Raw genomic sequence first — 25115 nt, 5'->3', positions numbered from 1 at the left:
AGGTTATTTTTTTTTCCAAAATTTCAAAAAACGATGGGCTATAACCCATGTTTTTTTTTTTTTCATTTTTTTCAAATCCTCAAAAATGATGAAAAACAGCGTGTTATAGTATGCCGTATGGTATGGGCTATAGCCCATGTTCAAAAATGATGAAAAACGAGTTTTTTTTTTTTCTTCAAAATTTCAAAAAACGATGGGCTATAACCCATGTTTTGTTTTTTTTTTCATTTTTTTCAAATCCTCAAAAATGATGAAAAACAGCGTGTTATAGTATGCCGTACGGTATGGGCTATAGCCCATGTTCAAAAATGATGAAAAACAAGGTTTTTTTTTTTTTCAAAATTTCAAAAAACGATGGGCTATAACCCATGTTTTTTTTTTTTTCATTTTTTTCAAATCCTCAAAAATGATGAAAAACAGCGTGCTATAGTATGCCGCGTACTGTATGGGCTATAGCCCATGTTCAAAAATGATGAAAAACGAGGTTATTTTTTTTTTTCAAAATTTCAAAAAACGATGGGCTATAACCCATGTTTGTTTTGTTTTTTTTTAATTTTCAAATCCTCAAAAATGATGAAAAACAGCGTGTTATAGTATGCCGTACGGTATGGGCTATAGCCCATGCTAAAAAATGATGAAAAACGAGGTTATTTTTTTTTTCAAAATTTCAAAAAACGATGGGCTATAACCCATGTTTTTTTTGTTTTTTTTTCATTTTTTTCAAATCCTCAAAAATGATGAAAAACAGCGTTGCTATAGTATGCCGTACTGTATGGGCTATAGCCCATGTTCAAACATGATGAAAAACGAGGTTATCTTTTTTTTCAAAATTTCAAAAAACGATGGGCTATAACCCATGTTTTTTTTGTTTTTTTTTCATTTTTTTCAAATCCTCAAAAATGATGAAAAACAGCGTGTTATAGTATGCCGTATGGTATGGGCTATAGCCCATGTTCAAAAATGATGAAAAACAAGGTTATTATTTTTTTCAAAATTTCAAAAAACGATGGGCTATAACCCATGTTTTGTTTTTTTTTTCATTTTTTTCAAATCCTCAAAAATGATGAAAAACAGCGTGTTATAGTATGCCGTACGGTATGGGCTATAGCCCATGCTCAAAAATGATGAAAAACTAGGTTATTTTTTTTTTCAAAATTTCAAAAAACGATGGGCTATAACCCATGTTTTTTTTTTTTTCATTTTTTTCAAATCCTCAAAAATGATGAAAAACAGCGTGTTATAGTATGCCGTACGGTATGGGCTATAGCCCATGTTCAAAAATGATGAAAAACGAGGGGGTTTTTTTCTTTCAAAATTTCAAAAAACGATGGGCTATAACCCATGTTTTTTTTTTTGTTTTTTTTTTTCAAATCCTCAAAAATGATGAAAAACAGCGTGCTATAGTATGCCGTACTGTATGGGCTATAGCCCATGTTCAAAAATGATGAAAAACGAGGTTATCTTTTTTTTCAAAATTTCAAAAAACGATGGGCTATAACCCATGTTTTTTTTTTTTTCATTTTTTTCAAATCCTCAAAAATGATGAAAAACAGCGTGTTATAGTATGCCGTACGGTATGGGCTATAGCCCATGCTCAAAAATGATGAAAAACGAGGTTATTTTTTTTTCTCCAAAATTTCAAAAAACGATGGGCTATAACCCATGTTTTTTTTTTTTTTCATTTTTTTCAAATCCTCAAAAATGATGAAAAACAGCGTGCTATAGTATGCCGCGTACTGTATGGGCTATAGCCCATGTTCAAAAATGATGAAAAACAAGGTTTTTTTTTTTCTTCAAAATTTCAAAAAACGATGGGCTATAACCCATGTTTTTTTTGTTTTTTTCATTTTTTTCAAATCCTCAAAAATGATGAAAAACAGCGTGTTATAGTATGCCGTACGGTATGGGCTATAGCCCATGCTCAAAAATGATGAAAAACGAGGTTATTTTTTTTTCCAAAATTTCAAAAAACGATGGGCTATAACCCATGTATTTTTTGTTTTTTTTCATTTTTTTCAAATCCTCAAAAATGATGAAAAACAGCGTGTTATAGTATGCCGTACGGTATGGGCTATAGCCCATGTTCAAAAATGATGAAAAACGAGGTTATTCTTTTTTTCAAAATTTCAAAAAACGATGGGCTATAACCCATGTTTTGTTTTGTTTTTCATTTTTTTCAAATCCTCAAAAATGATGAAAAACAGCGTGTTATAGTATGCCGTACGGTATGGGCTATAGCCCATGCTCAAAAATGATGAAAAACTAGGTTATTTTTTTTTTCAAAATTTAAAAAAACGATGGGCTATAACCCATGTTTTTTTTTTTGTTTTTTTTTCAAATCCTCAAAAATGATGAAAAACAGCGTGTTATAGTATGCCGTACGGTATGGGCTATAGCCCATGTTCAAAAATGATGAAAAACAATGTTTTTTTTTTTTTCAAAATTTCAAAAAACGATGGGCTATAACCCATGTTTTTTTTTTTTTTCATTTTTTTCAAATCCTCAAAAATGATGAAAAACAGCGTGCTATAGTATGCCGCGTACTGTATGGGCTATAGCCCATGTTCAAAAATGATGAAAAACGAGTTTTTTTTTTTTTTTCAAAATTTCAAAAAACGATGGGCTATAACCCATGTTTTTTTTGTTTTTTTCATTTTTTTTCAAATCCTCAAAAATGATGAAAAACAGCGTGTTATAGTATGCCGTACGGTATGGGCTATAGCCCATGCTCAAAAATGATGAAAAACGAGGTTATTTTTTTTTTCAAAATTTCAAAAAACGATGGGCTATAACCCATGTATTTTTTGTTTTTTTTCATTTTTTTCAAATCCTCAAAAATGATGAAAAACAGCGTGTTATAGTATGCCGTACGGTATGGGCTATAGCCCATGTTCAAAAATGATGAAAAACGAGGTTTTTTTTTTTTTCAAAATTTCAAAAAACGATGGGCTATAACCCATGTTTTGGTTTTTTTTTTCATTTTTTTCAAATCCTCAAAAATGATGAAAAACAGCGTGTTATAGTATGCCGTACGGTATGGGCTATAGCCCATGCTCAAAAATGATGAAAAACGAGGTTATTTTTTTTTTCAAAATTTCAAAAAACGATGGGCTATAACCCATGTTTTTTTTTGTTTTTTTCAAATCCTCAAAAATGATGAAAAACAGCGTGTTATAGTATGCCGTACGGTATGGGCTATAGCCCATGTTCAAAAATGATGAAAAACTATGTTTTTTTTTTTTTCAAATTTTCAAAAAACGATGGGCTATAACCCATGTTTTTTTTTTTTTTTTTTTTTTTTTCAAATCCTCAAAAATGATGAAAAACAGCGTGTTATAGTATGCCGTACGGTATGGGCTATAGCCCATGCTCAAAAATTATGAAAAACTAGGTTATTTTTTTTCCAAAATTTCAAAAAACGATGGGCTATAACCCATGTTTTTTTTTTTTTTTCATTTTTTTCAAATCCTCAAAAATGATGAAAAACAGCGTGTTATAGTATGCCGTATGGTATGGGCTATAGCCCATGTTCAAAAATGATGAAAAACGAGGTCATTTTTTTTTTCAAAATTTCAAAAAACGATGGGCTATAACCCATGTTTCTTTTTTTTTCCATTTTTTTCAAATCCTCAAAAATGATGAAAAACAGCGTGCTATAATATGCCGCGTACTGTATGGGCTATAGCCCATGTTCAAAAATGATGAAAAACGAGGTTTTTTTTTTTTTCAAAATTTCAAAAAACGATGGGCTATAACCCATGTTTGTTTTTGTTTTTTTAAATTTTCAAATCCTCAAAAATGATGAAAAACAGCGTGTTATAGTATGCCGTATGGTATGGGCTATAGCCCATGTTCAAAAATGATGAAAAACAAGGTTATTTTTTTTTTCAAAATTTCAAAAAACCATGGGCTATAACCCATGTTTTGTTTTTTTTTTGTTTTTTTTCAAATCCTCAAAAATGATGAAAAACAGCGTGTTATAGTATGCCGTACGGTATGGGCTATAGCCCATGCTCAAAAATGATGAAAAACTAGGTTATTATTTTTTTCAAAATTTCAAAAAACGATGGGCTATAACCCATGTTTTTTTTGTTTTGTTTTTTTTCAAATCCTCAAAAATGATGAAAAACAGCGTGTTATAGTATGCCGTACGGTATGGGCTATAGCCCATGTTCAAAAATGATGAAAAACGAGTTTTGTTTTTTTTTCAAAATTTCAAAAAACGATGGGCTATAACCCATGTTTTTTTTGTTTTTTTTCATTTTTTTCAAATCCTCAAAAATGATGAAAAACAGCGTGTTATAGTATGCCGTACGGTATGGGCTATAGCCCATGCTCAAAAATGATGAAAAACGAGGTTATTTTTTTTTTCAAAATTTCAAAAAACGATGGGCTATAACCCATGTATTTTTTGTTTTTTTTCATTTTTTTCAAATCCTCAAAAATGATGAAAAACAGCGTGTTATAGTATGCCGTACGGTATGGGCTATAGCCCATGCTCAAAAATGATGAAAAACTAGGTTATTATTTTTTTCAAAATTTCAAAAAACGATGGGCTATAACCCATGTTTTTTTTTTTTTTTTTTTTTTCAAATCCTCAAAAATGATGAAAAACAGCGTGTTATAGTATGCCGTACGGTATGGGCTATAGCCCATGTTCAAAAATGATGAAAAACGAGGGTTTTTTTTTCTTTCAAAATTTCAAAAAACGATGGGCTATAACCCATGTTTTTGTTTTTTTTTCATTTTTTTCAAATCCTCAAAAATGATGAAAAACAGCGTGCTATAGTATGCCGTACTGTATGGGCTATAGCCCATGTTCAAAAATGATGAAAAACGAGGTTATCTTTTTTTTCAAAATTTCAAAAAACGATGGGCTATAACCCATGTTTTTTTTTTTTTCATTTTTTTCAAATCCTCAAAAATGATGAAAAACAGCGTGTTATAGTATGCCGTACGGTATGGGCTATAGCCCATGCTCAAAAATGATGAAAAACGAGGTTATTTTTTTTTCTCCAAAATTTCAAAAAACGATGGGCTATAACCCATGTTTTTTTTGTTTTTTTCATTTTTTTCAAATCCTCAAAAATTATGAAAAACAGCGTGTTATAGTATGCCGTATGGTATGGGCTATAGCCCATGTTCAAAAATGATGAAAAACGAGGTTATTTCTTTTTTTCAAAATTTCAAAAAACGATGGGCTATAACCCATGTTTTTTTTTTTTTTTCATTTTTTTCAAATCCTCAAAAATGATGAAAAACTGCGTGCTATAGTATGCCGCGTACTGTATGGGCTATAGCCCATGTTCAAAAATGATGAAAAACGAGTTTTGTTTTTTTTTCAAAATTTCAAAAAACGATGGGCTATAACCCATGTTTTTTTTGTTTTTTTCATTTTTTTCAAATCCTCAAAAATGATGAAAAACAGCGTGTTATAGTATGCCGTACGGTATGGGCTATAGCCCATGCTCAAAAATGATGAAAAACGAGGTTATTTTTTTTTTCAAAATTTCAAAAAACGATGGGCTATAACCCATGTATTTTTTGTTTTTTTTCATTTTTTTCAAATCCTCAAAAATGATGAAAAACAGCGTGTTATAGTATTCCGTATGGTATGGGCTATAGCCCATGTTCAAAAATGATGAAAAACGAGGTAATGTTTTTTTTCAAAATTTCAAAAAACGATGGGCTATAACCCATGTTTTTTTTTTTTTTCATTTTTTTCAAATCCTCAAAAATGATGAAAAACAGCGTGCTATAGTATGCCGCGTACTGTATGGGCTATAGCCCATGTTCAAAAATGATGAAAAACGAGGTTATTTTTTTTTTTCAAAATTTCAAAAAACGATGGGCTATAACCCATGTTTTTTTTGTTTTTTTCATTTTTTTCAAATCCTCAAAAATGATGAAAAACAGCGTGTTATAGTATGCCGTACGGTATGGGCTATAGCCCATGTTCAAAAATGATGAAAAACGAGGTTATTTTTTTTTTCAAATTTTCAAAAAACGATGGGCTATAACCCATGTTTTGTTTGTTTTTTTCATTTTTTTCAAATCCTCAAAAATGATGAAAAACAGCGTGTTATAGTATGCCGTACGGTATGGGCTATAGCCCATGCTCAAAAATGATGAAAAACTAGGTTATTTTTTTTTCCAAAATTTCAAAAAACGATGGGCTATAACCCATGTTTTTTTTTTTTTCATTTTTTTCAAATCCTCAAAAATGATGAAAAACAGCGTGTTATAGTATGCCGTACGGTATGGGCTATAGCCCATGTTCAAAAATGATGAAAAACGAGTTTTTTTTTTTTTCAAAATTTCAAAAAGCGATGGGCTATAACCCATGTTTTTTTTTTTTTTCATTTTTTTCAAATCCTCAAAAATGATGAAAAACAGCGTGCTATAGTATGCCGCGTACTGTATGGGCTATAGCCCATGTTCAAAAATGATGAAAAACGAGGTTTTTTTTTTTTTTCAAAATTTCAAAAAACGATGGGCTATAACCCATGTTTTTTTTGTTTTTTTCATTTTTTTCAAATCCTCAAAAATGATGAAAAACAGCGTGTTATAGTATGCCGTACGGTATGGGCTATAGCCCATGCTCAAAAATGATGAAAAACTAGGTTATTTTTTTTTTCAAAATTTCAAAAAACGATGGGCTATAACCCATGTATTTTTTGTTTTTTTTCATTTTTTTCAAATTCTCAAAAATGATGAAAAACAGCGTGTTATAGTATGCCGTACGGTATGGGCTATAGCCCATGTTCAAAAATGATGAAAAACGAGGTTATTTTTTTTTTCAAAATTTCAAAAAACGATGGGCTATAACCCATGTTTTGTTTTTTTTTTCATTTTTTTCAAATCCTCAAAAATGATGAAAAACAGCGTGTTATAGTATGCCGTACGGTATGGGCTATAGCCCATGCTCAAAAATGATGAGAAACTAGGTTATGTTTTTTTTCAAAATTTCAAAAAACGATGGGCTATAACCCATGTTTTTTTTTGTTTTTTTTTTTCAAATCCTCAAAAATGATGAAAAACAGCGTGTTATAGTATGCCGTACGGTATGGGCTATAGCCCATGTTCAAAAATGATGAAAAACGATTTTTTTTTTTTTTTTTTCAAAATTTCAAAAAACGATGGGCTATCACCCATGTTTTTGTTTTTTTTTCATTTTTTTCAAATCCTCAAAAATGATGAAAAACAGCGTGCTATAGTATGCCGTACTGTATGGGCTATAGCCCATGTTCAAAAATGATGAAAAACGAGGTTATTTTTATTTTCAAAATTTCAAAAAACGATGGGCTATAACCCATGTTTTTTTTTTTTTCATTTTTTTCAAATCCTCAAAAATGATGAAAAACAGCGTGTTATAGTATGCCGTACGGTATGGGCTATAGCCCATGCTCAAAAATGATGAAAAACGAGGTTATTCTTTTTTTTCCTAAATTTCAAAAAACGATGGGCTATAACCCATGTTTTTTTTGTTTTTTTCATTTTTTTCAAATCCTCAAAAATTATGAAAAACAGCGTGTTATAGTATGCCGTACGGTATGGGCTATAGCCCATGCTCAAAAATGATGAAAAACTAGTTTTTTTTTTTTTTTTTTTAATTTCAAAAAACGATGGGCTATAACCCATGTTTAGTTTTTTTTTTCATTTTTTTCAAATCCTCAAAAATGATGAAAAACAGCGTGCTATAGTATGCCGTACTGTATGGGCTATAGCCCATGTTCAAAAATGATGAAAAACGAGGTTATTTTTATTTTCAAAATTTCAAAAAACGATGGGCTATAACCCATGTATTTTTTGTTTTTTTCATTTTTTTCAAATCCTCAAAAATGATGAAAAACAGCGTGTTATAGTATGCCGTACGGTATGGGCTATAGCCCATGTTCAAAAATGATGAAAAACGAGGTTATTTTTTTTTTCAAAATTTCAAAAAACGATGGGCTATAACCCATGTTTTTTTTTTTTTTTCATTTTTTTCAAATCCTCAAAAATGATGAAAAACAGCGTGTTATAGTATGCCGTACGGTATGGGCTATAGCCCATGTTCAAAAATGATGAAAAACGATGTTTTTTTTCTTTTTTCTAAATTTCAAAAAACGATGGGCTATAACCCATGTTTTTTTTTTTTTTTCATTTTTTTCAAATCCTCAAAAATGATGAAAAACAGCGTGCTATAGTATGCCGTACTGTATGGGCTATATCCCATGTTCAAAAATGATGAAAAACTAGGTTACGTTTTTTTTCCCAAAAATTCAAAAAACGATGGGCTATAACCCATGTTTTTTTGAATTTTTGAATTTTTTTCAAATCCTCAAAAATGATGAAAAACGGCGTGCTATAGTATGCCGTACGGTAGGGGCTGTAGCCCATGTTCAAAAATGATGAAAAACGAGGTAAAAAACAATTCAAAAATTCAAAAAACGATGGGCTATAACCCATGTTTTTTGAATTTTTTAATTTTTTTCAAATCCTCAAAAATGATGAAAAACAGCATGCTATAGTATGCCGTACGGTAGGGGCTATAGCCCATGTTCAAAAATGATGAAAAACGAGGTTAAGTTGTTTTTCTCCAAAAATTAAAAAAACGATGGGCTATAACCCATGTTTTTTTTTTTTTCAAATCCTCAAAAATGATGATAAACGGCGTGCTATAGTATGCCGTACGGTATGGGCTATATATAGCCCATGGTCAAAAATGATGAAAAACGAGGATAAAAAAAAAAATCGATGGGCTATAACCCATGTTTTTTGAATTTTTTTCAAATCCTCAAAAATGATGAAAAACGGCGTGCTATAGTATGCCGTACGGTAGGGGCTATAGCCCATGTTAAAAAATGATGAAAAACGAGGTTACGTTTTTTTTCTCCAAAAATTCAAAAAACGATGGGCTATAACCCATGTTTTGTTTTTTTTTCAATTTTTTTCAAATCCTCAAAAATGATGAAAAACGGCGTGCTATAGTATGCCGTACGGTAGGGGCTATAGCCCATGGTCAAAAATGATGAAAAACGAGGATTAAAAAAAATTCAAAAATTCAAAAAATTATGGGCTATAACCCATGTTTTTTGATTTTTTTTCAAATCCTCAAAAATGATGAAAAACGGCGTGCTATAGTATGCTGTACGGTAGGGGCTATAGCCCATGTTCAAAAATGATGAAAAACGAGGTTACGTTTTTTTTCCCCAAAAATTCAAAAAACGATGGGCTATAACCCATGTTTTTTTTTTTTTTTCATTTTTTTCAAATTCTCAAAAATGATGAAAAATGGCGTGCTATAGTATGCCGAACGGTAGGGGCTATAGCCCATGTTCAAAAATGATGAAAAACGAGGTTAAGTTGTTTTTCTCCAAAAATTCAAAAAACGATGGGCTATAACCCATGTTTTTTTTTTTTTTTATCCTCAAAAATGATGATAAACGGCGTGCTATAGTATGCCGTACGGTATGGGCTATAGCCCATGGTCAAAAATGATGAAAAATGAGGATAAAAAAAAAAATCGATGGGCTATAACCCATGTTTTTTGAATTTTTTTCAAATCCTCAAAAATGATGAAAAACGGCGTGCTATAGTATGCCGTACGGTAGGGGCTATAGCCCATGTTCAAAAATGATGAAAAACGAGGTTACGTTTTTTTTCTCCAAAAATTCAAAAAACGATGGGCTGTAACCCATGTTTTGTTTTTTTTTCAATTTTTTTCAAATCCTCAAAAATGATGAAAAACGGCGTGCTATAGTATGCCGTACGGTAGGGGCTATAGCCCATGGTCAAAAATGATGAAAAACGAGGATTAAAAAAAATTCAAAAATTCAAAAAATGATGGGCTATAACCCATGTTTTTTGATTTTTTGATTTTTTTTCAAATCCTCAAAAATGATGAAAAACGGCGTGCTATAGTATGCTGTACGGTAGGGGCTATAGCCCATGTTCAAAAATGATGAAAAACGAGGTTACGTTTTTTTTCCCCAAAAATTCAAAAAACGATGGGCTATAACCCATGTTTTGTTTTTTTTTTCATTTTTTTCAAATTCTCAAAAATTATGAAAAACGGCGTGCTATAGTATGCCGAACGGTAGGGGCTATAGCCCATGGTCAAAAATGATGAAAAACGAGGATAAAAAAATAATCAAAAATTCAAAAAATGATGGGCTATAACACATGTTTTTTGAATTTTTGAATTTTTTTCAAATCCTCAAAAATGATGAAAAACTTTATTTAGACATACATTTTTAGACGTTTTTTATCCCATTTTTTTTAGACGCACGTCTAATAGCCGGCTATTGCTCAGTGGGATGGTCAAAAATGATGAAAAACGAGGATTAAAAAAAAAAATAAATAAATAAAAACAATGGGCTATAACCCATGTTTTTTGAATTTTTGAATTTTTTTCAAATCCTCAAAAATGATGAAAGACGGCGTGCTATAGTATGACGTACGGTAGCGGCTGTAGCCCATGTTCAAAAATGATGAAAAACGAGGTAAAAAACAATTCAAAAATTCAAAAAACAATGGGCTATAACCCATGTTTTTTGAATTTTTGAATTTTTTTCAAATCCTCAAAAATGATGAAAAACAGCATGCTATAGTATGCCGTACGGTAGGGGCTATAGCCCATGTTCAAAAATGATGAAAAACGAGGTTAAGTTGTTTTTCTCCAAAAATTCAAAAAACGATGGGCTATAACCCATGTTTTTTTTTTTTTTCAAATCCTCAAAAATGATGATAAACGGCGTGCTATAGTATGCCTTACGGTAGGGGCTATAGCCCATGTTCAAAAATGATGAAAAACGAGGTTACGTTTTTTTTCTCCAAAAATTCAAAAAACGATGGGCTATAACCATGTTTTGTTTTTTTTTCCATTTTTTTCAAATCCTCAAAAATGATGAAAAACGGCGTGCTATAGTATGCCGTACGGTAGGGGCTATAGCCCATGGTCAAAAATGATGAAAAACGAGGATAAAAAAATAATCAAAAATTCAAAAAATGATGGGCTATAACACATGTTTTTTGAATTTTTGAATTTTTTTCAAATCCTCAAAAATGATGAAAAACTTTATTTAGACATACATTTTTAGACGTTTTTTATCCCATTTTTAGACGCACGTCTAATAGCCGGCTATTGCTCAGTGGGATGGTCAAAAATGATGAAAAACGAGGATTAAAAAAAAAAAAAAAAAAAAATTAAAAACAATGGGCTATAACCCATGTTTTTTGAATTTTTGAATTTTTTTTCAAATCCTCAAAAATGATGAAAAACGGCGTGCTATAGTATGCCGTACGGTAGGGGCTGTAGCCCATGTTCAAAAATGATGAAAAACGAGGTTAAATCTTTTTTCAAAAATTCAAAAAACCATGGGCTATAACCCATGTTTCTTTTTTTTTTTTTTTTTTTTTTTTAATCCTCAAAAATGATGAAAAATGGCGTGCTATAGTATGCCGTACGGTATGGGCTATAGCCCATGGTCAAAAATTATGAAAAACGAGGATAAAAAAAAAAATCAAATCGATGGGCTATAACCCATGTTTTTTTAATTTTTTTCAAATCCTCAAAAATGATGAAAAACGGCGTGCTATAGTATGCTGTACGGTAGGGGCTATAGCCCATGTTCAAAAATGATGAAAAACGAGGTAAAAAAAAAATCTAAAATAAAGAAAACGATGGGCTATAACCCATGTTTTTTAATTTTTTATTTGTTTTCAAATCCTCAAAAATGATGAAAAACGGCGTGCTATAGTCTGCCGTACGATATGGGCTATAGCACATGGTCCAAAATGATGTAAAACGAGGATGGTCCAAAATGAGCCAAACAGGCATAAGTAATGCAGTTGAGAACGTATTACTTAACCCACCTTTCAGAATTTAGATTGACAGTGAAAATGTTCTACAGGAAATACAAACACTGCCCCTTTCAGAATTTAGATGGCCAGTTAAAATGTCCTTCAGGAGACTTGAACCCTAAATGTAATCCCAGGTTTATCCACTGAGCCACACCGGCATGGTAACGCAGTTGAGAATGTCTCACTTAATCCACCTTTCAGAATTTAGATGGACAGTGAAAATGTCCTGTGGCAGGTTCAAACTTGCAACCTTTGGTGAACAAACACTGGATTTTACTCATGAGCCAAACAGGCATAAGTAATGCAGTTGAGAACGTATTACTTAACCCACCTTTCAGAATTTAGATGGCAAATTTACCCCTCGTCTTTACAAGGACATGCATGCGGGAACCATATAGCGGGAACCTTTTAGAGTTTAGATGTAGTTTGAAAATGTTCCTTAGTTAAGTTTCGAGCTCTTAACCTTCAGTTTGTAAGATCCATGTGAGAACAATACCTTTTCAAAAACCTTTCCAACCCAAATCTCAATGGTGTCGGAGGGCATACTATAGTATGTCGGTTTTTTTTTTACGATTTCAGAGTATTTGAAAAAAAGGTGAACCTCGCAGAAAAGCGAAAGGCTACAGTCCATGGTCACGGACCACATACTGTTCAAGGTCATTTATACTGGTCAAGGTCATTTGTACTTGTCATGGTCATTTATACTGGTCAAGGTCATTTATACTGGTGAATACATTGAGCTGTATTTGGGTAAATGATAATATAACACCTTGAGCTGTATTTGGGTAAAGTGATGGTAATATGAGAACACATTGAGCTGTATTTGGGTAAAGTGATGATAATATAAGAACACATTGAGCTGTATTTGGTTAAAGTGATGATAATATAACACCTTGAGCTGTATTTGGGTAAAATGATGATAATATGAGAACACATTGAGCTGTATTTGGGTAAAATGATAATAATATGAGAACACATTGAGCTGTATTTGGGTAAAGTGATGATAATATAAGACCACATTCAAGTATCTCAATGTATAAAGTCTCCAAACCAACTTTGATGAGTCAGTGTTGTGTTGCTCTTAAAACATCACTTCATCACTAATAATCAACTATAATCTTTGCAGAAGAAATATACATGAGAACTTTCTCAAACAAAAATAAGACAGACGTTCTCATACTTTGTTCTGGGTCTTGTGAACAGAAATCATAAGTAATAAATATACTTGGTAAACTAACTGTAGGGAGTACAAACACAGTAGAGAACCTGTGGGTTATCATCTATGAAAAGGCAACACAACAAGCAGAAAATTAAAATAAACCATGTAAATACAACAAATTGAGCAGAGCACTGCAGGGACTTGAACCCCGTTCTGGTGAACCAGGAGTACCACACCAGTGCCTTAGTTTGTTTTGTTGTCATTTAAAGGTCCATTATTTTCATCTTTTTCTCAAATCCTGCAAAATCATGAAAAACAGCATGCGGTCCGGAACCATGGACTATAGTATAGTCGTTTTTTCATGATTAATCTTTTTTCAAATCCTCCAAAATCATGAGCTTGTGAGCTTGTAGATCTGATTTATTTTGCTAATGTTCCCCTCAGAATAGTGATTCTAGGATTCATGTCGTTAATGTAATAAATACATAAACATCTAGGTCCAAAGTTCATGTGTAGACATTTTCGGGCATTTTGATCAAAGATCCCGGGAGGAGATGGATACAATTCAAAATGGCAGGCAGTGATGTAAATGGGTTTTCAATGTAATGATTGCAGGGATGGTCTTTTAGATGAGTCCCACTTCAACGACGAGTCATATTTTTACAAATTGCAGCATTTAACTCCCACTTCATTTTATATGGTTATAATGTGGTTATATTCATGTAGAAAACAGAAGAAGAAATGATTATTATAACTAAAGCTAGCAAAATAAACTAGAATAAAAAACAGTACAGTAGTGCATCCCGTGGTGGATGCAGAGGTCGTTGTTTTATTGCGTCCCTTAACTATAAACTGCGTTGTGGGATGCAAAATGCACCATATTTTAGGTGATCTAAAGGTCAGAAGTCAAAAGTCAGAACAGGAAAGTTGTTCGGCATGAGGAGAGGAGACACATGTGTATCAAAGTTGTTGCTCACTGTCAAACGGTTCATGAGCTTTGCCCGTTTAAAGTTTGCATTTTCACTTGAGTGCTATAGCGCCACCCTTTGGCCAATGGTTGTGGGCTTCACGTCCTCACCGTTTGGCATAGACATCTACCATATTGCAAAGTTTCGCGAAAACCTGATAGCACAGTTCAACCAGAACTGAAAACCTGATGGCACGGTTCAACTAGAACTGCTATTTTTGTCAGAAGGAGAAGATGAAGAGAAAAACAGACAGAAACAAGAGTCTCTTCAGGCTTAGCCTCGGAAACCCAGTTTTTACTTCCAGGGAGAATAAAAACAAAGTCTGGGACCGAGTCCACTTCAATTCGGCATACAGTAGCGCAAACATCGATCACTCAGGCCAATTATGTTCTTGTAGACGCTCGACAAAGCCGGACGCACCTCAGTGGATAGGAACCTACAACCTCCGTGGTGGTGGGTGGGGATCTAGGGACTTTATCACTACACCACCCAGTGGATTAGAACCTACAACCTCTGTGGTGGTGGGCAGGGATCTAGGGACTTTATCACTACGCCACCCGAGTGCCATGAATACACTTTACAACCATTTTTGGGTGGGAACCTCTTTTGGTGTTCTAAACACTATGTTATGCTTTAGCTGTTGAAAAAGACCAGATCTACAAGCTCGCGGCACTCTGTGCAACGCTTAGCCCCTCTCGGAACCCTCCATAAAGCTTTTCTGAAATGTTGATGTCGCTTTATTGTAGGGTCCCTGTTCATAACTATATTTTCGTATGGGAATTTTGGAACGCGGACATAAATATGCTCACTAACATCGTATCTGCGGCGTTTGACGGCCTTTTTTAGTTTAAGTTATTCTGAATTCGTGAACTATAAGTACCTATACAAACCGCTGCGAATATTTCCTGTGGCGCGGAAGCCGTTAAGTATTTTTAATCTTTGTTTGACCGATTTGGTCGCTTTATTTCTTCTTGTTTGTTTACCGTTTATTGTACCGCCTCCCGGTGTGCAGTTGGCTTGTGCCGGATACATCCCTGCCTCTGATCTGCTCTGTCATAGCTATAGCGGAAGGAAGGAAGAGAAGAATCAAAGCGACCAAATCGGTCAAACAAAGATTAAAAATACTTAACGGCTTCCGCGCCACAGGAGATATTCGCAGCGGCAATGTATAGGTACTTATACTTCACATATTCAGAAGCCCTCACACGAAAGAATGTCGTCAAAGTGCGCAGACAGGCCGTAAACACGGTGTTTATGTTTTATTATGTCCGCGTACCAGGTGGCAGGATACTGCTGGAACAGGACCCCATGGTCTGTGTCGTCAAAAATGTCAGAAACTTCAGTACCATTGTGTTCTGCTTGGAGGGCTATGCCGCGCTATGAGCTTGTAGATCTGGTATTAGGCTTAATAAATAATTGTAATTTTGAACACCGTTTGCCTGTTATCTCTCCTAATGGTACCAACATCAATACAGAATGGAATTGTGGACAAAATCTTTTATAGAAGTGTATATTTGTATGTCTCTAAATGTTCTGATGAATTGAACATGGTGGACCCTGTTATAAACAAGTGTAATTCTTTATCAGTGTGTCGTCCACAGTAACAGTCTTTGTATTGAGTTGTGCTTTCATGTGAAATGTAGCCATTCTGCAAACTGTTAATAAATACTTCAATCAATCTTATTCAACGACAACAAAATAGGCCTATTGTAATAGTTTTGGGTCTGAGAGGCTATAATTCTCATCAAATGGTGATCCGTGGTTCAAATGCCGAATAAATGAACCTCATAAAAAATGTTGAAAACCACTGAGCTAAATAAGCTAACACCTGCAAACACTCACCTGAGATAGGCTGCAGACAGTGCAGAGTGAAGTAGAAGCTTTTTTTTGTTTTTCGCCAGCCTGGTAAAAACACTGACGACTCTACTCGATGTCCATGTCAATTAAATGTTACATTACGAGTTATTTATGAAAACAAACGGCCCGGCCTGTTGGAACAAGGGTGTTGGCGTGTTGCCAAAAGCTGGCGCTGGGCGTCCTAATGACTTAATACATGTATGCACATGCGTATGGATCCTAGCCTGGTAAAACACCTCCCCCTGCTGGACAACATTGGGGGTACCCAGGCTATATGGATCCCACCACAGCTTTTTTTTGATTGATTTAAATATTTATTAACAGTTTGCAGAATTACAGTACATTTCAAGCACAAACTCAATACAAAGACTGTTAACTGTGAGTGGACGACCCAATTAAGCATTACACTTGTTTACAACAGGGTCCACCTTGTTCAATACAAAACATTTAGAGACGTACAAATAGACACTTCTATATAGTTAAAGAACAGAACAGGAATTCATCATAAAGGAAGCAAAAAGGGAAAAGAACCATATACAGTGAGGGGAAAACCCACACATACACACACACACACACACACACACACACACACACACACACACACACACACACACACACACACACACACACACACACACACACACACACACACACACACACACACACACAAACAATGTATTCATTCATTTCATGACAGTATACAACAGTATCTGGCTGCATTGAAGTGCATGATTTAACTTTTCATGGTTTATATTAAATTGTTTTGAAATATTATATATTAGGCCTATATATAATTTAAAAAAGCAAAGTAACTTGGTGGCAAAATCGCAATATGTCTTCTTCCTGTGAAGCACTACAATTTAGGCATTTATAGCAGACCCCCTGGAACCCCCTAACAGACCCCAGACTACGCCTACATGTTATGATCTTAGATAGTCTATGGTTAAGAATAACACTCGCAAAACAAATTATGTCAGGGTTAGTTTCTGACTAGAAATTCCTTATGGGACATTATGGAACAAACTATCTACCTTTAAGCACCAACCAAAGCTAATCGAAGGATAGGCTTTTATTTGTGGGCAGAACTAATGATGAACTTGAGTAATAAATGTAATACATGTGGCTGAACATGTAGACTGCTTTAACTTGGTGCTTGTTTTATTGCTTTAGTTCTGTTGTTTAATTCGGTTTTAGGTGAATTTATGGGAAGTCCAAGTCTGGCTCCAGCCCTGAATCGTTAGCCACACCCATTAAGAAAACATGTTCTGGAATGAAGTGAAACGAAATGAAAATTCAGACTGAGGCTAGGGAAGTCCTGACCTGAGCACCTAAACTGCATCATCTTTGGTAGCAACTAGCAGAGCTCTGAAGAACACTATGCAAAACATCACAATACTATTATATGTCCTATCCTTCAACTATAAATGTCCATGTCATTACAGTTCTGAAATACTCACTCATAAACTTGTTGAAATGTCTCACACTCTTCTCCTCCAGGCTAGCATGTTTGTTGACTAGCCACAGCCCATTTTGTAATTTCAGCTGGTTATGGTAGAAATATTGAGTGAAAACCCAGCTCCTTGATTTTAACAGGGTTACCCACTGGTACAGTACATCATCACGCTTGGCTCTTAATTTGGTGACATAACTGACATTAACCAGAATATTGAATTTAAGTTGTTATATTTGTTATAAGTTATAACAAACACACATCACTGATCTCACTCTCAGACTGTTTCTCTTCCTCCTTTAGTCCCACCCCCCTCTTATGACCTTTTACAGTTGACTGACACCTGGCTCCTCTATGGAATTGTGTGCATGAGCTTGGTATAAGTGTAAGGCGTAATAACACGTATTCACTTGTATGACTGAATAGACATTCAATGACTTCAATAGATAAAAACTAACTTTATTGAACAAATGGCAACTTTACAGAAATTTATATTATTATATCATAGATATAAAAACAGATTAAATTATCTTTGCATTTAATATTTTGTATTTAATTATTTATAAATATTATATTATAAATATTTAAATTAGATCATAGTAGAACTTTTATTCATGAATTACATATTAGTTATTAAAACAGCATCTCAAATTGATAATAAACATGTTAAACAAAGAAAAATAAATGTAATAATATTAATGAAATAATAATTAACAATAATATATAATAATTAAATAAATATGACACTGTAAACATGTTTTAAATTAAAATAATAAATTAGTGTTAGAAAATATAAACAACTCTGAAACTTGAACTTGAACTGTGTGTATGACTGTGTGTGTGTGTGTGTGTGTGTGTGTGTGTGTGTGTGTGTGTGTGTGTGTGTGTGTGTGTGTGTGTGTGTGTGTGTGTGTGTGTGTGTGTGTGTGTGTGTGTGTGTGTGTGTGTGTGTGTGTGTGTGCAACGTGTGTGCGTGATTATTAAAATGAGGAACCAATCACCAATAGCCAAAAAAGAAAAAAACTATATACATTTAAAGGCCAACTGGCAAACAGTTCAAAATAGATTTAGTTGTCATTTTAAGTATAAATCCTTCTGTAATATTGTTTTTTTTATTTTTATTAAATTTTTATCCCACAATTTTGTAACCCAGTTTTCTTTTTCACCCAGTGCCAATTATCTAATGTAATCCTGGGCGCTACACTTCCTCTGCCAACCTGGGGGGGCAGCAGACTGACCTCATGCCTCCTTCTATGCATGAGGAGTCCAAGCTGCTTCTTTTCACCTGACAGAGGGGAGTTTCCCCGGCTGGACGTAGCGCGTGGAAGGGACACGTTATTCCGACCAGTTCCTTTCCCCTCCATCAGGCGCCCCGGCTGGCCAGGGGGAGGTAGTTTTAGAGACCAGGATTACGGCATGTTTTTGTGAGGGTATCTACCCTAGGGGACACGGGGAGAACATGCAAACTCCACACAGAAAGGCCCTATCGCCAACCCCCGCCTCGGGTATGGGCACTGATGATGCGGAGGAGGGAACACGCCGCCAGTGCCCACAGCGTCCCCAGCGGGAATCGAACCCAGGACCTTCTAGCTGTGAGGCTACAGCACTACCAACTGTGCCACCGTGCCCCCTGTAATATTGTTTTTAAAAACACTGACAAGAGGATAATATCAGCAAACAGGCTGCATATGACAATTATTTTCCATAAAGACTTGGAAAATATAAACAGCTTTGAAACTTGAACTATGTGTGTGTGTGTGTGTGCGCGCGCGCGCGTTCATTCTGGGCTCAACAAGGGTCCCAGTGAAATCCAGATGTCATCATATGGCTCTTTCTGCTCAGCATTCAGTGTATGATTTTTCACTTTCTCTACACACACACACACACACACACACACACACACACACACACACAATATTATACATTTGAAGTTAACTGTAAGTGTTTCTATATTGCACAATTGATACTTTTACTTAAGTAAAAAATGTACTTTCCCCCCCACTGAACCTACCTAACAATATCATGAAGGCGGAAGCCATTGCTTTCCGACTAGGAGTCCCTTCACCCAGCATGGATTTCAATGTCACACTGGTTTCATCCTGCTCTTCGAAGTTCCTACAAACACAAACACACACACACACACACACACACACACACACACACACACACACACACACACGCACACACACGCAACCTCAATGTAATTGCACTGGACACTCATGGCTATATCTTCATCTTTGAGGTACAGTATAATATTGCCTGATGCCGATTCTACAAATTCTATTTTTCAAACACTTTCTAGATTTTTTTTAAATGTTCAAAAATAGCAGATGTACGTGTTAAGCATTACAATCGAAGGAAGAAAAAAAAATGTAGGATTTGTGACGTACTGGTAGCAATCTTGTTTGCCCGGGACCCACACTGGTGAAAGCAGCTCTTCAAGCTCATGCCGTGTTGTGAGCTTGTAGCCTAGATCTATAGCTATTTTCACTACTTCTTAATTGTCTCCACCAGGCCGAAGGCATGTGGGGAGAGTATGTTTTGCACTCCGTCCGTCCGCGTGTGTGTCCGTGTGTGTGTCCGTGTGTGTGTCCGTGTGTCCGTGAACAGCTAATCTCAGCCACCGTTAACCCGGTCGATGCCATATTTTGCACACACACTCCCTGGATGCCAACCATGAACCTCTGCCCCAAACTTTCCAGAACGGCCTGTTATAGCGCCACCAGGAGGCCGCTTTGTGCAAAACAAGTTTTTCGATGCCATATTTTGCACACACACTCCCTGGATGCCAACCATGAACCTCTGCCCCAAACTTTCCAGAACGGCCTGTTATAGCGCCACCAGGAGGCCGCTTTGTGCAAAACAAGTTTTTGCACAGTACACCTACAGATTTTGTCCAAACATCACGCAAATTGGTACACAGTCTCTCTAGAGCCATTCAACGAAACGGGTCTTTCAGATTTATCAGACTCCATCCTGATTGGTTAAGATTGGCTTCCAAAGTTCACAGGAGTGCTCAGTTTCAAACAAAATGCTGCTAATCATGAACACATCGCGTGATTTCCGTGAAATTGTGCACCCACATTCCCACTAGGCCGAGGACGAAATGCCACATGAACAATTTCAACTCAGCCTCAAGGTGGCGCTATAACTGGCCGAAAAGTGTTTTTACCTCTAACTGCACGGATCTGTGGATAACCTGGTGGAGACCTGTGCCCGGAAGGGCACTTTTTCTAGTTTATTTTATTGTTTATTCATGGCAATTATTATATTTTATTTATAAAATATGTTTGAAAAATGTTTTTTTTTAATTAATGAAAAGTTATGACTTATTTTTGTTGAAACTTTTTAAAATCTTTAGGAAACGGAAAAAAGGAGATATTTACGGGTGCAGTACTTAGACAGTTTTTGGTTTAGACTAGTCATTGGTTAGACCTAGTCCTACAACTACAACCTATCTCAAACCCTCACCCTAAACCTAACCTCCCACAGGGTAGCACACCTAAACCTAACCTTAACCCATGTCTAACCAATGACTAGTCTAAACTAAGTATGCACCCCATTTTTACTGTCGCGGCCCATACAAACTGGACCGCGACCCACCAACCCACTGTTTGTTTTGGAAACAATGCATTAGGGTTTGGGCCTGAGTGTCATTTTGGATCCATGAAGAGCTCTACCAAAAAGAGACGAAACTCCCATTAATTTATAACAACCAGCGCCCAGTGCCATTTTGGAGTGATGATGCAACATCTGGTTGCTTTTAAAACAAGTCATGCTGTACATTACAAACAAAAATGTGTTTTTATTCTATAGACTGACACCACATAAGACAGGAATGCCCAAAAACCTCACATCCGGTTTTAGCCCAGGGTAAGAATTTTCTATGGCTGCCAATGCAACTTATTCCAATCCTTAATCACATACGGACAAACATCTATGCTGATAATATCTAACTTGTGGAGGTAACGTGCCTTGTCCACGGGCAACAGATCTTTCAACGTATGGCATTGTAAATACGTTTGATAATCGCTACTCTGCGCAATATTGTTTTGGAAATGCAGCAAATTGCATTGCAGTGAACAAGAGCAAATCACAACTTCCCCTGAGGGTGGTGACTCCGCCCTGAATATGCGGTGTGGTGTCAGTCTATTCTACTATCATATAGTCTTCTACAGAACTGATCTGTGTTTAACAGTGAAAAAGTATTATACATACTGTATGCATGCATTACTATAATTATTTACTAATTCATATATTAATATATTAATTAATTTATATTTATGAATGGATCAAAGCAACATATTCATTCAGAATTTCAGGGTGCATGTGCCACCATCTTAGAGGGATCCGCCATCTAGTGGTGATTCCAAAACTATGAAGAGAATAGTAGTAGTAATAGTAGTATTAGTAGTATTCTAGAAGAGTTTGGTCTCTTGTTATAGAATCTCTTTGGCTCGACTCTGCAAGCATTCACACTGTCTCGCAATGATGTCGATGCATTCACGTCAGCATTTAGTGACGTCACAACATGGTTACCGCATGAACTCCGCCCCTCTGTCTGGCTCCTCCTCCTCTCCTTCGGGCCCGATGTCCATGTCCGCCTCGGCTTCTCCTTCTGCCTCCATGTCCACGTCCAGCCTAGCTTCAACTTCTGGAACCATCTCCACGTCCATCCCAGCAGCGCATTCTGGCCCCACTGGAACGCCCTCCTGTGAACTGGGGAGGGGGGGGCACACACCCCCCCCCACACACACACATACACACACACACACACACACAAATGGTTATTTATGTTTTCCATAGAACCTGGAAAAGACTCAGCAATGCAATCCAACAGCAGCTGAGCATATGGCCCCCCATTTAAAAGGTAGTGTTAATTGATTTTGTTTTGGTTTAAACAAACAGTTTTTACTTAAAACGTTAAAGCTTGCTCACGCACGTACACACAGTCACACACTCACGCACGCACATACACACAGTCACACAGTCACTCACGCACAGACACACACACACACACACACACACACACACACACACACACACACACACACACACACACACACACACACACACACACACACAGGTAATGTATATCTTACCGTCTGCCTGGAGACCCAACAGTAGATATTTGTCCAGAAGGTAATGGCTGCTCTCTGCCATGATCTACACAACACAGTCACACAGTCACACACACACACACACACACACACACACACACACACACACACACACACACACACACACAAAATGAGCTGATGATAATATTAACAGAAACACATAAGGAGCTAGAACCCTGAATGGCCATAACAGGTCTATAACTCAAGAGTGTTCAAATTGAACCAAATGGACCTGTTGGTTCCATTTGTACACTCTCAGAGTTAAGGGGGTCCTTGGAAATAACATGTTTGAGAACCACTTGCACTAGTGGACTCCTAATGTGTCATAGAGTCCTAGTAAATCAGTGTCACACATATTCTGAAGAATAGACTTCAAATTCAGTAATTGGGCATTATGATCAAAAATAGAACATTATAATGGTGTGTAAAACAGAAAATCTATAATTTGCCAGGGACACATTGCTGTGGTGTGAGTGTGTAATTTACCTGACATATCACCATTGGACTGAGGACGAATGTCATCTGATGGCGCCTAAAGGCAAGACAACAATGGCATTTTAAACATCACACAGCGCTCTTTTCATCATGCATCATCATCATACATCACATTCCGCCAATCAAATCATCACATTCCGTGCTACAAACACATTCTGTGCTCATACACACAAACACACAAAGCTGCACATAGGAGGGGCTAGCGCCACTCAAAAACAGGGTATACCGGCCTAACGCAAGGGTTCTCCAACCTTTACCCCCCACCCTGACAAGCACTTGGAACTGTAGGCATTACATTTTGTTTGACTCGGTTCCACAGATACATAAGAAAATACATTTGGGCCAGTTTGGTATTAGAAGTCATTAAATTGTAACTTTAGAAATGTTCAGATACCCTGTGTGTCTACACTTATACTGTAGGTTGGTTTGTTTGTTTACTGTTCGCACATTAAGTTAATTGTCTAGGCAAACACCAGTGGTCGAAAAAGTACTCAATTGTTTTACTTCAGTAAAAGTATCAATACTGCAATGTAGAACTACTCCATTACAAGTAAACGTCCTGAAAAATCTACTTGAGCAAAAGTACAAATGTATCTGTATCAAAATGTACTAAAAGTAAAAGTACTCATTGTGCAGAATCTCTCATTTCAAGTATGAGCACCGAGAACGCTGCAAAATAAAGTATCGTTTGCGGGTGTCCTTTTAGATGAGAACGGCGTTTCCGGGGGGTGAAAACACAACAAAGTGGAAATCTTTGAAAATGCCGTTTCTTCACGTCTCCATGTACAGTAAACAGGCAAAACAGGCATCATGGCTCACGTCGGCTTACAACGATATGTTACAGTTACATTGATGCAGAGCCATATGTGATATAATATTTGGAGTTCCTACAATGAGCAAGCGCTCCCTCCTCACCTACAAAGCGCCGCTCATCAGCGATGGTGAATGTAAAACCATGATTGCGAACACAGTGAGCCACTTACTATGACAGCAAGGGCTGAATGTCTGTGTGTGTGTCTGTGTGTGTGTCTGTCCCACTGTTACACCACCCGCCCGCCACCAGAGGGCGCAGCTGTAGCACACACACACACAGGGCGCAGCTGTAGCACACACACACACACACACACACACACACACACACACGCACACGCACACGCACACACACACACACACACGCACACACAACCACACACACACAAGCTGCGTTCGCTTCACGCGTTTGCGCGTCTTACTTGTGTAAATAAATGCCTTGTGATAAGCGGCAGCAGCGTTTATGTAGCCTAATGTATGTATAAAATATAACCATCCCGTGGCGCTCTCTGCCTGCATGCCTCTGGGCTGCCTGTCAGCCTGTGTGTCACTCGATGCAGTAGAAAGCAGGCAGAGACGGCCACAACTCCATTGTTGTCTGGAAGCGTCATTCAAAACCCTGTGAAGGGGGGAGCTACCTGGTTCTTCTTCTTGTACTGACTTCTTGACTGGTTTATCTGGCAGCCCGTTACCGCCACCTAGCGACATTATGGGATCCGAACGTAGGTTGTCGGTCTAATGACTGTCTGCGTAAAACACGTGTCGGAACTAAGTACCGTACCCGACATTATAGCGTTTTCATAAAGTGTGCGTTCTCGAGTAAAGGGTCAATAAAAAATGAGAACGCACACAGGACTTTAACGTTTTCTCTGGCGACCGTTCTCGTGTAAAGGTGGCTTCAGTCCAAAAGGGATAGCACCAAACACACACACACACACACACACACACACACACACACACACACACACACCTTTTCACTGCTGCTGTAGCCGCTGCTCTCCTGTCTCTGCTCCGACTGCCGCTCTGCGTATGAAGGAATGACGGCGACTCTGTCCCACAATGGCATCACCTCCACAGGCAGGACTGCAGCACACAATGTGAAGAGTATCAATATCATCAAAGTCCAGTGTTTGTTTTTACTTCAATAAAAGTACAAAAGTATATAATTGCCATCGGAATATACTTAAAGTACCAAAAGTAAAACTTTATGCAGAACGTCCCGTTTCATTTTTTAAATGTACGAACGTCCATTGGAAATAGCAGATCAGCTATTTTCAAATAGTAATAGTAGTAATAGTGTTTTTTGTAAAAATAATCAAAATCTACAAAGTTTGCAAATAATTGTAGTGGAGAAAAATCCAATATTTGCCTCTGAGATGTACTGTATTTGCCTCTGAGATGTAACAATT

General features: G+C 36.3%; 2 protein-coding genes across 2 annotated transcripts in view; one reads left to right on the top strand and one right to left on the bottom strand.

Annotated features, from left to right (window-relative positions):
- LOC310878263 (signal-induced proliferation-associated 1-like protein 1) overlaps positions 1–25115 on the top strand; it is a 303780-nt gene that overhangs the window by 274939 nt on the left and 3726 nt on the right. The window lies entirely within an intron of this gene.
- Positions 19176–25115, bottom strand: part of LOC310878264 (meiotic recombination protein REC8 homolog) — a 22790-nt gene continuing 16850 nt past the window's right edge. Inside the window, exon 4 of the mRNA XM_083792492.1 lies at positions 19176–19396. Within this exon, the coding sequence (XP_083648618.1) occupies positions 19365–19396 (32 nt within the window). The 3' untranslated portion in view covers positions 19176–19364. The remainder of the gene's footprint in view (positions 19397–25115) is intronic.

Source organism: Protomyctophum parallelum (assembly GCF_964188405.1).
Source record: "Protomyctophum parallelum genome assembly, chromosome: 20".
NCBI classification, from domain to species: domain Eukaryota; kingdom Metazoa; phylum Chordata; class Actinopteri; order Myctophiformes; family Myctophidae; genus Protomyctophum; species Protomyctophum parallelum.
Note: the sequence above shows the minus strand (reverse complement) of the source record. Positions and strands in the feature narration are given on the sequence as shown.